General features: G+C 38.9%; 1 protein-coding gene and 1 long non-coding RNA gene across 2 annotated transcripts; one reads left to right on the forward strand and one right to left on the reverse strand.

Annotated features, from left to right (window-relative positions):
- The first annotated feature begins 3,529 nt into the window (after positions 1–3,529).
- On the forward strand, positions 3,530–7,538 carry LOC137058522 (protocadherin-20). The gene is made up of 2 exons (XM_067431811.1): positions 3,530–3,736; positions 4,938–7,538. The coding sequence occupies exons 1-2, from the start codon at positions 3,686–3,688 to the stop codon at positions 7,533–7,535; spliced, it is 2,649 nt and encodes an 882-aa protein (XP_067287912.1). The 5' UTR covers positions 3,530–3,685; the 3' UTR covers positions 7,536–7,538.
- On the reverse strand, positions 7,320–13,354 carry LOC137058523 (uncharacterized). The gene is made up of 3 exons (XR_010900717.1): positions 13,296–13,354; positions 12,160–12,284; positions 7,320–7,429 (listed from the first exon to the last, which is right to left on the reverse strand). It is a non-coding gene; the product is annotated as an uncharacterized lncRNA (long non-coding RNA).
- Between the last annotated feature and the right edge of the window lie 4,906 nt (positions 13,355–18,260).

Below are 18,260 nucleotides of genomic sequence, written 5' to 3' on the forward strand. Positions count from 1 at the left end.
CAGAGCTTACAGCTATGCTTTCCCGGGCCGCCGCAAGCGTAGGGCTCGAGTGGAACCCTCCACCGTGTCCCGAACCTTCACGGTTGGATGATTTCTCAGGACGGCCCGTGCTGGTTCTCAGCGCCCTGCCCCGGTGCCTTTCTTCCCGGAAGTGCAACAGGAGATCTCAAAGTCGTGGGCAGTGCCGTATAGCGCTCGCGTGCGATCGACGGACTCCTCCGTCCTCACTTCCCTCGATGGCTGTGCGGTGAAGGGTTACGTGGGAATCCCTCCAGTCGAGCGGTCGGTGGCGATGCACCTGTGTCCCAAGACCGCTGCGGACTGGCGTGGTGCCCCGCGCCTCCCCTCCCGGGCGTGTAAGTTCTCGTCCGGGCTAACCGGCAAGGCTTACACAGCCTGTGGAGAAGCCGCATCGGCATTGCATGCCATGGTGCTCCTGCAGGTCTACCAGGCCAAGGCGCTCATGAAATTGCACAAGGGAAGTTCCGACCAGGGCGTTATGCAGGAACTGCGTGCGGCGACGGAACTCGCTCTCCGAGCGACGAAAGTCACTGCACGCTCCCTGGGTCGGGCGATGGCCACGCTGGTGGTCCAGGAACGCCACCTGTGGCTGAACCTGGCAGATATGCGTGATGTGGACAAGGTGCGATTCCTGAACGACCCTATCTGTCAGGCCGGCCTCTTCGGCGACGCCATCGAGAACTTTGCCCAGCAGTTCTCGGTGGCCCAGAAGCAGACGGAGGCCCAGAAGCAGACGGAGGCCATCCAAAACATCCTGCCCCGGCAACCTGCTGCTGCGTCCACCCAGTCGCCGGCCGCAGCTCCCCCGCCTGCTCGTCGCCGAGGGCGTCCCCCAGCGTCCGCCTCCACCCCTGCCAAGCCAAAGCAGCAGCCTCCACCGGCCAAGCAGGGTGCCGGGCGCAAGGGTGGCGCCCAACCTGTCCAGGGAGCTAAGCCTGCCGGCAAGCGCAAGGGGAAGCGGCCCTGAGACAGGCAGCCCAGGGAGGACAGGAGCTGCTCTTCAGGAGATGATGTCCGCATCCCTCCCCCACCCCCCGGAGGAGGACCGGGGGGCCCCAACTGGTCCTTTACATCTGCCGCCAGCTCTCCGGAGCTCGGTGGTACCCACATTTTCACCAAAAGAGCAGTTTCCTATCCCCCTGGGCCCCAAGAGGGTCAGGGTGGCAGTTCACGATGCCTCCGGGTGTTAAAGTAATGTTATAATGCTTCTCTGTGCGTCGGCTCGGCTCTACTATGAGACACTTGTTCACACTGCAGTGAGCGAGATCATATTAGGCGGTAAAACACGGCACTCTGTGCGGTAAATCAACAACACCAGATTTAAACAATAAGACTAACTGTGTTGAGCTGGAGAACAATCATTAGTTTCTGTCCATCAATGATCCAAACAATGTCTAATAAAACACAGATTTAATGATTTAATAGTATGTTTTATTTGGATGATTTAATTATTAATGATTTAATTAGTATGATTTAACTGTGTTTTTTTTTCTCTCTTTTTTATGAAGTCCACATTTTGATGTATCCAAGATATTATGTTTTGTTTCTGTCATTATAATTGTTCATTGTGAGAGATACAAGCATGCTTCATTTCCCTGCCCTTGTATGTAAATATAAGTGTATAATTATATAACAACTGTAGGGCGGGGCTTGATTGGATGGTTGTGGTTTGCTATTGGTGGATCTCATGTGAGTGACAGGTTGCCCCGCCCTCATCATCAGAGAAGAGATGTTACTGTAAGAGGGAGGAATTAAGTCACGTTTTAAAAAAATAATGACATGCACTGATAATTAATTTATAATAAACTGCAATATTGCATTACAAAAAAGAAGAATAGTTCATGGTGATACATATTTGAATATAAAAGAGATTTTTTTTCCAGTTTATATTTCAAGATAAATATGTCGATCTTAAATCATGTGATGCAAGTCTTCATAGGACTGTGTGTAATCCCAGAGTTAAAGCTCAGTGTGTTTGTGATGTTCTCAATCACAGCCCGCATCTGTTGATGTGGTTAAAAACGCTCAGATTAAGAGAAGTTGATTTGGTGGAGGTTTCGCTGATGCTTCATCATGTACATTCAGCCGCTTCTGTGTTCTTTAACACTAATCCTCATCACTAATGCATCCTCTGGAAAGCAAGGAAAAAGCAGAAAAGACTTATTTTTTTCTTCTACTTTTTCACACTAAAAGAGTGCTTAGTTCTCCAGTAATTATTCAACAAGTGTGCCAGAGACAAAGAAAATGAGCCTACACTCTAAAAAATGCTGGGTTAAAAACAACCCAAGTTGGGTTGAAAATGGACAAAACCAGCGGTTGGGTTGTTTTAACCCATTGGTTGTGTTAAATGTTTGCTTAAAACATTCACTGACTGGAAACAACCCAATTGCTGGGCTAAAACAACCCATTCACTAGGTTAAAACAACCCAATTACTGGCTTAAAACAACCCATTCACTAGGTTAAAACAACCCAATTGCTGGGCTAAAACAACCCATTCACTAGGTTAAAACAACCCAATTGCTGGGCTAAAGCAACCTATTCACTAGGTTAAAACAACCCAATTGCTGGGCTAAAACAACCCATTCACTAGGTTAAAACAACCCATTTACTGGCTTAAAACAACCCAATCACTGGGCTAAAACAACCCATTCACTGGCTTTAAAAAACCCATTTACTGGCTTAAAACAACCCAATCACAGGGTTAAAACAACCCATTCACTGGCTTTAAATAACCCATTCACTGGCTTAAAACAACCCATTCTATGGGCTAAAACAACCCAATCGCTGGGTTAAAACAACCCATTCTCTGGGCTAAAACAACCCAATCGCTGGGCTAAAACAACCCATTCACTGGGCTAAAACAACCCATTCACTAGGTTAAAACAACCCATTCACTGGCTTAAAACAACCCAATCACTGGGCTAAAACATCCCATTCACTCGGTTAAAACAACCCATTCACTGGCTTTTAATAACCCATTCACTGGCTTAAAACAACCCATTTATTGTCTTAAAACAACCCATTCTATGGGCTAAAACAACCCATTCACTGGGTTAAAACAACTCAATTGCTGGGTTTGACCATTTTCAACCAAACGATTGTTGTTTTTAACCCAGCCTTTTTAGAGTGTATATTACCTTAATATCCATTTACAGTATTTAAAAAAAGTAGTTCTTGGGCAGAATTTTTTCTTCTTCAGTAGATACATTATATTTATGATGGAAAATTAAGCAGCTGCTTTTTCCAGTGACTAATGAGGAAAAGCAAAAGCAATTCACATCAAGTGTAAAAAGTCAGAACATAATTATAATATAATATTAATTTAGAAATGTAGACAAAAGAGAATAACTACATTCCTGGCATGTTTTCTGAACCACATAATATATCATTCATGCTAAAACTATTCAAACGTATATAAAAGATCTGACTTGCAAATGAGTTGTTTCTAGACAGCCCTCCTCCCCCGCTGGTTGGTCACGCCAGACCTCATTAGCATGCAGTGGGCGTGCCCGCAGCGTATCGGTCAGATGAATGAGGAGAGCGCGTCAGTCGCGCATCGGGCAGCGAGTGAGAACTCAGCCGCTCTCCGGCGCTCAGAATGCGGCTGCGACTGTGAGCTCATCCCGCTCCCGTTCCCTGTGACGCCAACACTGAACGGGAAACATGTGGAACACTAAAAGAGGAACATGCCTTCGCAGCAAAGGAGAGTTATGGGTAAGTTTCTTAATCTCATGGAAAACGGAATTATCAGCACATCAAATTCTCTTAATAATAGCATGTTTAATGTTCTTAATAATATCTTTAATCCAAGATTTTTATATAATGAAAAGCCATCCTAATACTTACATTAATTCGTTCGATATGTATGAGTCAGTCAAAAAAGTATTTGGAAGGATTTTATTATATATATATATATATATATATATATATATATATATATATATATATATATATATATATATATATATATATATATATATATTTTTTTTTTTTTTTTTTTTTTTTTTTTTTTTGTATTGCACATTACATTTGGAACAAATCTCAAAGTGCTACAGTTAAGATCATTTAAAAATGGTGCTAAAATACTAATAGATTTAATAGTTAAAAGTCATAAGTTCTGCTAAAAATAAATGTTATTAGTCCTTTTTAAATACTTAATATATATATATATATATATATATATATATATATATATATATATATATATAAAAATATAAATAAATATATATATATATATATATATATAGTACTATAGTATAGCATAATACTATATATAATAAATAAGTATATTTATTAGATATTGTGTGTGTGTGTGTGTGTGTGTGTGTGTGTGTGTGTGTGTGTGTGTGTGTGTGTGTGTGTGTGTGTGTGTGTGTGTGTGTGTTTATTTATTTTAACAGAAATTACTTATGTGAGCATAAAGTATTTTTATATGTGTTTATTTATATAGTTTGTTGGTTGATTGTAATCCCTCAATCTTATTAATAATCATAGTTTCTGTCAAAAAAAAACATTTAGTTAAAAACCAAATATATTCAACAGAGAGAAAAGTAAGACCCTAATCCATCCTAACACTTATATTAATTATATATGTTTATGAATCAAAGTCTTCAGATTTTTTAAAATATATACTATATGATATATAGTAAATAGCAATGAAGCATTGTACACTGTTTGAAAGAGATTTATATATGAATATTTTACAGTGAAATCATGGTAAATAATTGGGTAAATATTTTGTCATTTCAAAAATTGAAGAATAATTAGTCCAACCATTTCCACATCACACACATTAGTGTTAAACTGTTTTTCTGCATTGCTTCCTTGATTATTCTATGCATACTTTCCATTTAATTTTAAAGTATGATGCTTTTTTTTTGCTTCCCACCTAATCGTTTTTGTTGTTTATTTTTAGGGTTTGTTCATTCTCCTCTTGTACACCATTCCTCTCTCCTGCTCTTCAAATTTCAGTCACCTCATCTATAAGATAAAGGAAGGATTACCTAAAGGGACACTCATTGGGGCTATCAGTGCGGACTTAAACTTGGATCTTTCCGGTGATACCCCTCGCTCGTTCAATCTGGAGCTAAAGACGGCCGGCCAGCAGTACGTGAGTCTGAACAACACGACAGGAGAGCTTTTTACATCCGCCGTGGAGATCGACAGAGAGGCTTTGTGCGCCGAGACCCACGAAGGACAGGGCTGTGCGATCTTTCTGGACGTGCTTATCCTTCCTCAGCAATACTTTCAGCTGGTCAAGGTTAAAATCATCATTGAGGATGTCAACGATAACCGTCCGCATTTTCCCGTCGCCGAAATCAGGGTGTCTGTGCCAGAAAACGCACCTGTTAACGCCAGATTCGCCGTGGAGCAATCAGCCATGGATCCAGACATTGGGATTCACAGTGTTCAGACATACTGGCTTGTAAATGACTATGGCGTTTTTACATTAGACGTGGAGGAGAACGAAGGGGGAGAGTTGACGCCTTTCCTCATTATTACAGATTATCTCGATAGGGAGACGCAAGCGGAGTACGTAACCGATATAATAGCCGAAGACGGAGGTTCTCCGCCACTTTTGGGCACTGCTACTCTAAGGATTATCATCACGGATGTCAACGACAATTGCCCCAAGTTTACAGACTCACAAGTAAACGTGACTCTTTATGGAAACGCCACTAAGGGAAAGCAATTGGCTCGTCTACAAGCCTACGACCCAGACGAAGGAGCCAACGCTTTAATCACATATACCTTCAGCGAGCGGGTCAGCCAAGAAAGCAGAAACCTGTTTCATTTGGATACAATCACAGGGGTTCTTAAACTAGCAGGGAAGATAGATAACAACACCGGAAAGCTTTACAAACTCATCATTCTGGCTAATGGGCCGACTTGTATCCCTGAGGTTGCGACGGTTACCGTTCACGTTATCAGACAGCTTTCCGGGCCTCCGGCGGTTATACCGCGATACATTGCGTCTGAGAAGGACGGCATTGTCAGTATAAGTGAATCAGAGCCACCGTTTTCACCCATTGCTTTTTTTACCATCAAAAACACTGAGCCCCAACAGAAGATCGAGTGTCTTCTAGAAGGGACAGGTCCATTCCGGCTTGTACCGTATGAGCGCTTCAAAAACGAGTACCTTCTTGAGACAACCGAACTACTGGATTATGAGCGGGAAAAGGATTATGAGATGGTCGTGGTGGTCCGTAATGCTCATGGATTAGTAGTTAACACTATAGTGAGGGTCCACGTTTTGGACGTTAACGATAACGCTCCGGTTTTCAAACAATCCTTCATTGAGATCACAGTAGAGGAGAACAATCCACCGAACACGTTCCTCGCTCAGCTCCAAGCGACCGACGCGGACAGTGAAAGCAGAGGTCAGGTTTATTATCTACTTGGTGCCGACGCGCCCACCATTTTTTACTTGGATAGGTCAAGTGGGGTTCTAACAGTGTCTACGTCTCTTGACCGCGAGGAAAAGGAGACGTACCGCTTTATGGTGCGAGCCGTAGACCGCGGGACGCCGAGGAAGGAGTCGATCGCAACTGTGATTATAACCGTGCGGGATCGCAATGACAACAGCCCTCGGTTTATCAACAAGGACTTTACGTTTTTCGTGCCGGAGAACTTTCCTGGGTTCGGGGAAATCGGCGTGCTTACGGTTACGGATGCGGACGCCGGGGAGAACGGCTGGGTGGCTTTGTCCATCCTCAATGGGAGCGATATCTTCGTGATTGACACCGGAAGAGGCGCGTTGCGAGCCAAGACCCCTTTGGATCGAGAGCAGCAGGGGACGTATTATGTATGGATTGAGGCTATCGATGGAGGCGAACCTTCTCTTTCTTGCATCACGATGGTAACCGTTTTGCTCCTAGATGTCAATGATAATCCTCCTACGGTTCTTTTTCCCCAATCCAATCAATCGTACATGCTGGTGCTTCCCAACACGCTTCCGGGAACGTCTATTACGGAGGTCTACGCGGTTGACCGGGACACGGGAATGAACGCTGTTATTGCTTACAGCATCATTAAGAGAACCGACGGAGAACCGGGGTCTTTTGACATCGACCCGTACACTGGAAACATCACCTTGAGGAAAACCTTGAACAACCGAGGCCTCTATAGTTTGTGGGTCAAAGTCAGGGATCATGGTCAACCGGAGCTGTACTCTACTGTATTGGTCAACCTGTTTGTGAATGAGACGGTCAGCAATGAGACCCTCATTCAGAGCTTGTTGCCCAGAGTGGTAGATATTGACCACGGTGAGGATCCTCCGGTTAAGGAAGGGAGGGAAGGCGATCGAGTGCCAAATCCATGCCGCGAGTTGCAAGTGGTATTGCTTGCGCTGACGACCACCTGCCTCGGACTGTTTCTGACTGTCGTGTCACTGGTAACGTACATATGCTGCAAGAAAAGAAAGCCGAAAAAGAAGAGGTTAGACATTGAGATTCCTTTAAAACTCAACCATGAAATGGTGGACAAGAACCCAATGGAGATTTCAAACATATGACACTTGCCTGCTCAGCAAAATATGGAAGCTTGTTTCCGCCACGGGAAAAAAATATTGAAAATATAATTGTGACAATTGCGAGTTTGTATCTCACCACAAGATTTCAGAATTGCATTGTATAAACGAATCGCAAAATATAGTGTCAGAATTGCGAGGTTTAAAGTCCAATTCTGAGGGGTAAAAAGACCCTTATAAAAAGACCTTTATATCTCGCAATTCTGACTTAATTCTCGCAATTACAACTTATACCACACAATTCTGACTTATTTTTTCGCAATTCTGACTTATACCACGCAATTCTGACTTATTTCTCGCAATTCTGACTTATACCACGCAATTCTGACTTATTTTTTCGCAATTACAATTTATATCTCGCAATTCTGACGTATTTCTCGCAATTCTGACTTATACCACGCAATTCTGACTTATTTCTCGCAATTCTGATTATACCATGCAATTCTGACTTATTTCTCGCAATTACAATTTATATCACGCAATTCTGACTTATTTTTTCGCAATTACAATTTATATCTCGCAATTCTGACTTATTTCTCGCAATTACAATTTATATCATGCAATTCTCGCCCATTATATAATTCCGACTTTCTTCCAATTACTAATTATTTCTCACAATTATAATTTTATATCTTGCAATTGTAAATTATTTTTCATAATTCTGACTTATTTCTCGCAATTATGACTTATTTCTTGCAATTATGACTTTATATCTTACAATTTTAACTAATTGCTCACAATTATAACTTATTTCGTGCAATAACGACTATCTCGCAATTGTAAATTATTTCTCGTAATTACGACTTTATATCTTGCAATTGTAAATTATTTCTCAGAATTACGACTTATTTCTTGCAATTACAACTTTATATCTCGCAATTCTAACTTTAACTCGCAACTCTGACTCTCTCGCAATTGCGAGATTACCTATTGCAATTCTCTATCTCAGAATTGCTTGATATAAAGTTGTAATTGGGAAAAAAAGTCGCAATTACCTTTTTATTCTGTGGCGGAAACAAGCTCCCATAGCAAAAGACTGCTTGTACTGCCCAAATTATATTGTTTACAATGTGTTTTGTGCATCTTAATATCTCTTGTGAATGAAATGTATATATTGTGCATACAGTATGTTTTATAACTATGATGAAATCTACAAATATATATATATATATTGACAAGATCACTGCAAAATATGAAGATTTTGCTCTTTGCATTTGCTGCCCATCATGCTTTTAATGTATCTTCCAATGGTTGTGTAAAACTGTCAAACCCTTTTTTATATGCCTGTCTTTGAAGCCCAACGCAGCCCAAAGCTGTTCCCGTTCAGACGTAATGCTCCTCATGTTTGTCATCACCCTTCAAACAGAAATCTCAGTGATTAACAGAAGTTGTTGTGTTTTCTGTAGGATGCTAGGCTGGTGTGCAATGAATCTCCTGAGCCCCAAAATGTCTCTCATGCTCAAACTGGTTTGTGATGAATTTTTAACGTTTGTGCACTCAGCTCAAAACCCTTTTTCAAAGAAGCTAATGCAACATTTCTCCGATCTTGTTTCTCTGATGTGCAAGCATAGAATTCATGAACATAAAAGTGCTTTATTTTCTTATTAACAGCTTGGATATGATGTTCTTTCGCTCAAGTGGTATTAGTTGTGATGCAGCAGTAACTGCTCAACACATTAATCTACTGGAAAGCTCTTTTAAGCATCAATACACAGTGTAAATTTGTCAAGATACTGGGAATTGAAATCGTTAGGAGAATTCAAAGAGCATTTCGCTGTTTGATTTGATCGCATCTAAACGGTTTACAAGTTAAAGTGCCTCTGTCTTGAAATGTGTAAACTGAGCAATCCAGTTTTCTATGGAAGAGATAAAATCCAAAGGGTTATCTAGAAAACGTCTTATCGGAAAACTTGTTTACACTAACAAAATTCTGCTCTTGGTGAAGAACAACGAAAGAGATCTTGTGCGATTATATAGCCTGAAAAATACACAGAACTGTAATGTACAATCATCAAAACATGAAAGATATATGAATATCACTTATAAGTCTTTTGATGCTGCTAGATTTGTCGTGGTGTGGTTTGCATCTCGTTCTGTTCTTTTTGTGTTGGTTTCTCCGGGGTCAGATCAGGAGTGTGTGTTTAGCTTGTCATCGCTCGTGGAACGCCATTCAGCTTTCTAAAACAGACACGGCCACACGCCACTTCTATTATTCCCAAAACCAGTTGGGTTTCATTTTTCCCTTTCTCTCTCTGGAACACTCTGAAACACTCACGATGGAAAGCAGTCATTTAAAACCACAAGAAAACGGAGGACAGATAATGTATCGAGGCTTTGCGGTGCACAGAGTAGGTCCTGTCACCTGGGGTCAGGTTCACCGCTTAAGCTGCTTACTTGACCAGCAACATGTGTTCAGAAACCAGCATGAGACTGAACATTTTCATCTGCGGGTCTAGCATCTTACGTAGCACGTTATTGAATTGGTATAAACTGGTGGTGTTAGCAAGGCCAAGGTCGTGGGTCAATTCCTAGGGATAGAGATTGCTTAAGATAAAAGCATTTGGGAAATGCATAGATGAAAATGCATTGCATTCACTGGAAAAACAACTTAGTAGCTATACTTTTGTATTATTTTCTACTAGAAAAATATCGAAACATTCTTAACCCTTGTGTATTGTTTAAATTCACTAGCCTTTCGTTATGTCGGGATGAAAACTAAATTAAACTGCTGTAAAAATGTATCAGATAAATATATATATATATATATATATATATATATATATATATATATATATATATATATATATATATATATATATATATATATATATATATATATATATATTGTTTGTTTGTATAAATCTATTAATCAACCTCAGCCCCGATCAAAACTACTAAATGTTTTAGTTTTTTTGAAATCAAAGATTTTAACTCTTTAATTGTGAAGTTCATAAATGATGCCACTAATTTGGGGGGAAAACCCACAAAATTACTTATTTTTACTAAGTGAGAAAACATTGGCTTTGATGCGTTGTTAGTTTTTTTGCAGCATCTGATTAAAAAAATGTCTCCCTCATTATTATATGCTGTTATTCTCCATATGAAAGCCAGAAACTACACCTTTTTCTCCCCATGCCTATCTAAAGGGTTAATGATGCCACCTGGTGATCAACAGTAAAAATTACACATTTTACCTCTTCCCAACAGGGAAAACCACCAACAGTCAGAAAGCATGATTATATGGCGTCATGGCTTTGTGGTTATAATGGAAGTCAAAGGAGCAAAAACAGCCACAAACAGGAAATGAGGGAGAAAACATTAAAATCTGATGCTGCACAAAAACTAGCGATGCATCAAAGCTAATGTTGGTACTAATGTCTCACATGCCCAAGACTGTGATAAAAGGTACAAAAGTGTCCAGTCCACAATCACTTTTATATTGAAAATAAGTCATTTTGTGTGAGTTTTTTATTGTCAGTTTTTGAAAATCATTGGCAATTCAAGAGTTAAAATCCTGGATTAAAAAAAAGAAGAAAAAAGTAATTTTGATCTGAGATTTATCCAAAAAAATATTTATCTGATACATTTTTACAGCAGTTTAAATGAGTGGATGTTTTCATCGAACATAGCAAAAGGCTAGTGAATTCGCCCACTGTGTATTTAGTTGAGTTTTTGTACATTTTTGTAAAATGTGTGTCAAAATAAGATTTATCACCAAAAATCATTCCATTTGCTGAAAGTTGTGGCCAAATTAAGACTCAAAAGCAACCCATGGTGGACGAAAACGTCCCCAACACAACATAAGGGCTAAATCGAGATGCATTTACTTGAGATGCATTGAAAAAATGAAGCAAATTTAAAACAAGAACAAATATCTGCCAATGGGGTCAGAAAAATAATCTAGGTTTATCTTTGAAATGGAGTTGATTTCTCTGACCTTTTTTTAAGATGTACGCAATTTGATTCCTTGAAATTCCTTGAAACTGAATTGAATAATTGAACAATCCTTAATAAATAATCAAATTAAATTATGTCAGGATTATTCAATTCAATTTCAAGGAATTTTACTATCAATTAAATTTCGAAAATCTTTAAAAAGGGCTTTTTGTGAGTGCATTTGCAGATATTTGTTAATGTTAAGATTAATTTTTTTGCATTTTTTCCAAAAAACAAGTCTTAATTTCTAGTCATTTTGAATCTCATGTAAATGTATGCTGATTTAAGAATATTTTGATATTTGTACTTTTGCAGCATGATTAAAACATGAAATCTTGAAGTATAAAAAAATTATTTTCTATTTGATTTTACAGGGCAGCATTATAACCATACCCAAGCAAGCATTCTCGTTGGTAGTGATTTAAAGTGATCATTCATTTTTAATGAGTTAATAAATTGAGGTGACGAGTGAGCGCAAATATTGGCTCATTTGCATAAAGTTAAACTCCACTGCATCAACAATGGAGTTTTCAAATCAAACCGATTGCAGATTATTCAAAGTGAAGTAGTGCACTTCCCTCAATGCAATTTTTTGCTGAATGAATGAGTTATCATATAAACAGCACAAAGAGCAGTTTAAATTTGATTATGAAAGGAACATAATGCCACTTACTTGAAGAACCAAGTCTAACTTTATCACATTAACTGTCTTTGCTCCTATTGGCTGTCAGTGCAAAATCTTCAAATGCCTTCTTTGCCATCAGACTGGATGAAGCAGGACAACAAGGAAAAATAATACTAAAAAAAAAGATTTACAGTCAATGTGATGCATGTGCAAAACTCAACATCATGGTGCAAGTGTTGCTACACTGTAAACAATTTGGTTGGTTTTTGTTGGTTTAACTTAAAAAAGTAAGTAACCTGGTTGCCTTAAAATTTTGAGTTTATTGAAATTAAAAAGTTGAGTTGATGCAATGAAGGAAATTTGTTTAATAAATAGAAACTCAAAATATTATTGTGTCTGAACCACATAAAAAATGTGATAAATCATGAAAATATCACTATTTGGCTGCGTCATCAGAAATAAAACACACAATTACCCAATATGCTTACAACATCTTTTAATGATATTTTAATAAAGGTCGTCGAAAAAATGTTCATTGTATTAACTCAAAATTTTAAGGCAACCACATTGTAAATTTTTTTTTTAGGAAAAAAGCCCCCTGGTTGCCTTAAAATTTGGAGTTCATTGAAATTGAAATGTTGAGTTAATACAATGAACATTTTTTGAGATTCGACAACCTTTATTAAAATATTATTAAAAGGTTTTGTAAGCATATTGGGTAATTGTGTGTTTTATTTGTGATGACGCAGCCAAATAGTGCTATTTTCATGATTTATCACATTTTTTATGTGGTTCAGATACAATAATATTTTGAGTTTCTATTTATTAAACAAATTTCCTTCATTATATCAACTCAAATTTTTAATTTCAATAAACTCAAAATTTTAAGGCAACCGCAGGTTACTTACTTTTTTAAGTTAAACCAACAAAAAACAACCAAAAATTTTTACAGTCCAGGTAACTTTTTTTCTAAATTATTTTTTACAGTGTACACATTTGCTAAGTGTGTAATTAGGTGATTATTTTACATTTACATCTATGGATTTAGCAGACACTTTTATCCAAAGCGACTTGCAATGCATTCAAGGTAAACTGTTGATCTGTTGATGCATTTCCAGGTAATCAAACCTATATGATCTCAGGAATGCAGTTCAAATCAAGTCTCTACATGGTTCAGGTCGCACCTTTTTTGCCCATGTTATGCTCCAGTTGACAGGTTAGGAAAGCACCAGCACATGCACTGTAAAAAAAAAGGCAAATTTTGAACTTTTGCAGTACATATGACTTAAATTATGTGAAACTGACTTTAAAAAATGAGTTATATCTTGTATAACTAATAAAAAAAAGTTTAACATTTCTTAACTTATTTTGATGAGTTGAAACAATGTAAAAACATATGTTGTCATAATTTTTTACACTATGCATGACAAAAAAACTCCAGGATTGGATGCTTTTCAGCACAAAGTGAAGTTTAATAGCTAGGTTTGTTCAATGATGCTTTATTTATCAGACACAACTGTGCTGATTCAATAAACATCTCTAAATATATTAAAACAAAACTTCAAACAAATCATATGCCCGTAGAGATAAGCAAAATATATTCTGCAGTAATGTCATAATCTAGCAGTACACTAAATGCATATTATGCAAGAGTGCAGCCTCTAAAACACTGCTTTTCAATAAATTCACTATGATGGTGTACGGTCAGGTCATATTTAATCTGAGCTTTCCTCTGTGTTGATTACTCATGTCGCTCTATAAGCATGTGTGTGTGTGTGTGTTCACACTCTCCACTTCTGGCCAGACGGTTGTGTGTGTATCGCGGCCCCAGACGTCCTACGGCATCAGTTTGGCGACCAACACAAACAGAACATTAGCCTGGAGACGAACGGCCTGATTGCGTTGATGGAGGACCTGTGAGAGACGCACAACAAACAGCCTCTGATTAATAAAATACACTTTATACCCTTCCTGCTCCAGCTCTCTCTCTGATTGCTGCTTGACAAATAATATACGGCTACCAAAAAAAGGCTGTTCGGATTTAATTCAGGCTCTCTTATCCATTGGGCTTATAATGTTTAAAGTACATTACTATAATTTTTCTTGTTAAAAATGAGTCGAGTTTGCATGCTGATATCATGTTCTCCGATCTTGGCACTGTGAGGACTTCTCAAACCTGACCAACATGTTTCTGAAGTGGTTAGTGCTTTTCAATAGTTTCTTGACACTGTTTACCATTCCACATAACACGATAACCATCTACTTTGCAGATGAAAGCTGATTCAGAACGACTCATATCTTCTGAATCACGCGCATTGGCCGCAGATTTTGCTTGCAGAATATGAGGTGCGACGATTTGGCCACAATCCAAAACAGGCAAATGTGTAAAGTGCAAAGTGGGAATGAGGAATGATTGCATTAGCTGTCACACATTTGGAAGGTTGGCAGGGTTGCCAGGTCTGCGCAACAAAACTACCCCAATGGCCAAGCAAAAGTAGCCTTAAAATAGGGCCTATCAAAACTGCAAAAATAGCCTGTTTCCACCAAAATTACCCCGAACAATTTGTCCAAGGAACTCTTTTTCCCCCAGACCTGCAGCTGTCTGGATTTTCACCGCGATGTAAAGTATCATGAAGATTAGTCCTGTGGTGTAGGACTGCGCGTGACTTTCTAGTTCCCACTGGATTTCATCCTTTGCAAATAAACGTAATAAAGCCTGAACCTCGTCACCAGACCATCAGTCGTATTTTTTTAACTCCATTGATGATTCAAATAGCGATCAACACTTGCTGCAATGAAAATAGTGTTTAAAATAAAATGCTGCATCGAGACAACCAATCAAAATGCTGCGTGAACTCAACCAATCAGCATGTTCAGCACCCAAGTCCCAAACCCCAAATTTCCTGAACTTTAAAAAAAGTACGAACTTTCGAACAGGGCCATTTTGAGGGGGAAATATTTTTCCGGAAGTTCATTTAGACCCTGGTCCCTGCGGTCGAAACACACAGAGTAGGCAATTTTGGAAAGTTGGCAGGGTTGGCAGGTCTGCGTAACAGTTAAAGTACCAATGAAGCAGTGTTGAAGTTAATGAGATAATTAAGTGATGATAAAGCATAAGTGATGAACACCTGCTGTTAATAAGCAGAAACTAAAACTGACTTCCGGCCACAGAATTAGATGAAATCAACTGTAGATAAAAGAAGACATTAAATCTCTCAAGATTATTAAACAAATTCACAAACAGCATTGAATCTTCACTTATTACTAACCAGATTGACCTTATTTCTGTCATTTCTGTTTTAATGGAATTAATTCATTTGAAGTAACCACGATGGTGATCTGTGTTTGCTTTAGTTGGGCTCTTGACCATTAACTTTTTGTAAAATGCCACTTCCATACCTAAAATACATATTTTACAGTCACTGTTAACTTGAAAATCACTTTATAGTCGTAGTCTGGGAACCCAAAACTAACATTCCCAGAACCAGGGCCGTTTCTAGCCTTTCTGGCACCCTAGGCTAGATTCATATGTTAACCCCCCCCGTTTTTTTTTTTTTTTTTTTTTTTTTTTTTTTTAAACTACAACTTATTAAGTAAATATGACTTCCTTATTTCATGGGCATATTGTACATGCATTAATCGAATAATGTAGCTAGGTTTATTATCACTGAGATCACAGATGTTGGGTGGGTTCGGGGTAAAATTTTGATTTCTATGATCTACATATGTGTATTTTAAGATGTTCTGAAGGCCAAAAAATTAGACAACAATAGCTTGAAAACCATGTCACTCGGCGCCGCTGCGGATTGAAGAACACAGTGACACAAAGCGTAAAAGACGGGACGAAGCCATAGCCGAAGCCTCGCGCCAGTTTCATATGTTTTAAAGGTTAATCACATATTTTTTTAGGGGGGGCTGATGCATAAGTTCATAAAAAAGGGCCTAGTGAGGCCCATGGTTATGACAGTATTAGCCTACTTGATCAATTTACACTAAACAGCTATCTCTGATGTAAAAAAAAAAATATATTCAAATGGAACTGCTATAATGTTCTGCACCTGAATGAGCATGGCGTGTGGTCCGTCCAGTACTAATATTCAGTGTAATGTTTTGCTCAACGTTATGATAGAGGGACCAGCTTTGTAGAGAACAAGTAACCAATAAGTAGGCTAACATACCTGTATATTTCGCTTTCTTTTTTTATATTTCCTCTTTTTTCTTTTTACGATACTGAGCCCCTGATGGCTTTGACCTTTTCATGATGATGAAACTGAAGCACGCTGTAACGAGTAGAAATATAGTGTGGCCCCTTTAAGAGTTGCGCGCGCTCCCTCTAAACGAAGTCTGCATTTTGTGTATGTGCGCACTGAGTCTTGAGCTCCCATGTGTGGGGATTATTTTCTGTTTTCTGTTGCTAACAGTCAGTTATTTTGTTTTATCAAGCAATGCTGTGGACGGAAAGGGAGTTTGTGATGAGAGTTCAGCGGGGAATAAAGTGCGATCTGTTTGATGTTAATCGCCTCCGTGTTTGCATCCACTCCAGTTACATTAAGTGAGCTCGCTATCCGCATTTTTCACTCGGACACAAGCGTTACAATGCCACGGATGACAACGTTCCCTGCCGCCCTCTACATGATCTCATTTCATTACAGCAGTGCCACTATCACCATCATGGCGACTTCACTCCAATAATCGCAACTAATCATAATGCCTTGAAATAGCAAAAGTACGAAATATTAATAATAAAATATATATGAAATAACTAAAAAATCTTGTTGGGGCGGGGACTCATTGGCGCCCCCCAGCTGTTGGCGCCCTAGGCGACCGCCTAGTTTGCCTATGCCTAGAAACGGCACTGCCCAGAACGTTCCCAAAACATGTATTTGAAATGTTCGTTTTTAGTTAGCCATGTTTGCAGAACGTTCCCCTAATGTTTTATTCTTTTAATCTTATTTTTTTAACATTCTCCCGCCACCCATATGGTATAAGTGGCATGGAAGACAGATGAATCAGTACTACAAACCATGTCTTGTTTTAAACTATTGTTAAATAAAACAAACACATTAACCGTCATATGGAGGATTAAATTAGATTAGCAAAAAACCAACAGAGAATGTTCTGTATTCGCTCAGTCAAATAGACCTTTAACCCACACACTCTAAAGATGCTGGGTTGTTTAAACCCATGTTTGGGTCACTTATTGGTTTAAATTTAAATTACATTTGAAATGCAATTGAGTTTGTCCATATTTGACCCAAACATGAGTTGAAACCATAGACTGTATAAGAATATGGATGTAGTGTCCGTGACGTCACCCATAGGATTCTGAAGAGCCGTTCTGAAACGTAAAGTAGGGCCGAGCTGCCCATCGCCCTCTTGGCAGCGCGTCACTCCCAGATAACTGACAATGGGCGGAGCTTAGGTGACGTGATGACTAACAGACACCAGACATACGGCTATCCACCTGCCACTCAAAGTGACAACTCCCTTAATTATGCAGAACTTTAAGGCGTTATATAATGTAAATGAATGAGTTATAAAAAAAATTCACCCCCCTCACAGTTGTCATGAAGGGCAAAATTAGCCGTATAGACCAAAACCACAATTTGTCTCAGACTGTAAACATGTTTTATTCTGCTGTAAAGTTGGGCATTTTAACATGAGCTCAATGAGATTCTGCTCCTTCTGGAGCCGCTCTAGTGGCCAGTCGATGAACTGCAGTTTAAGTCACTTTCATACTGGCTTCGAGATAAAATAGGGGAGGATGCCCCTTGGTTGAAACATAAAAGCATTTAGTGCAAAGGGGAAAATCAACCTGTGGCAACAGTTTAAAATCATCCCAAATCGGAGGCAAAACCACAGATTTGGCAACCCTGTGTCACACTGGTGAATCGAGTTCAAGAAGACTGAGAACATTAAGAAAGTCATTCTTTTACATAATTAAACACCTGCGTTGCTCTCTTGCTCATTACTGTCAGTTTGCTTAAATTAACATGTTAAGGTGCAAACACAGGAAATGACATCGCCCTGACCTCTTAACTTTCCCAATCCTCTGATGTCTGGTCTGCTTTTCTTGGCTCTGTTGGCTCAGGAACGCTACAAACAGTTTTGTTATTATTTCATTACATCTCATCTGCTAATGTTTTTAT

Source organism: Pseudorasbora parva, chromosome 22 (genome assembly GCF_024679245.1).
Source record: "Pseudorasbora parva isolate DD20220531a chromosome 22, ASM2467924v1, whole genome shotgun sequence".
Lineage (NCBI taxonomy): Eukaryota > Metazoa > Chordata > Actinopteri > Cypriniformes > Gobionidae > Pseudorasbora > Pseudorasbora parva.

Bases quoted from the DNA above. Each gene is read 5' to 3' on its own strand.
- LOC137058522 (XM_067431811.1), top strand. From the start codon at position 3,686: ATGTGGAACACTAAAAGAGGAACATGCCTTCGCAGCAAAGGAGAGTTA. The intron at 3,737-4,937 runs GTAAGTTTCTTA...GTTTATTTTTAG, and splicing joins GCAGCAAAGGAGAGTTATGG to GGTTTGTTCATTCTCCTCTT.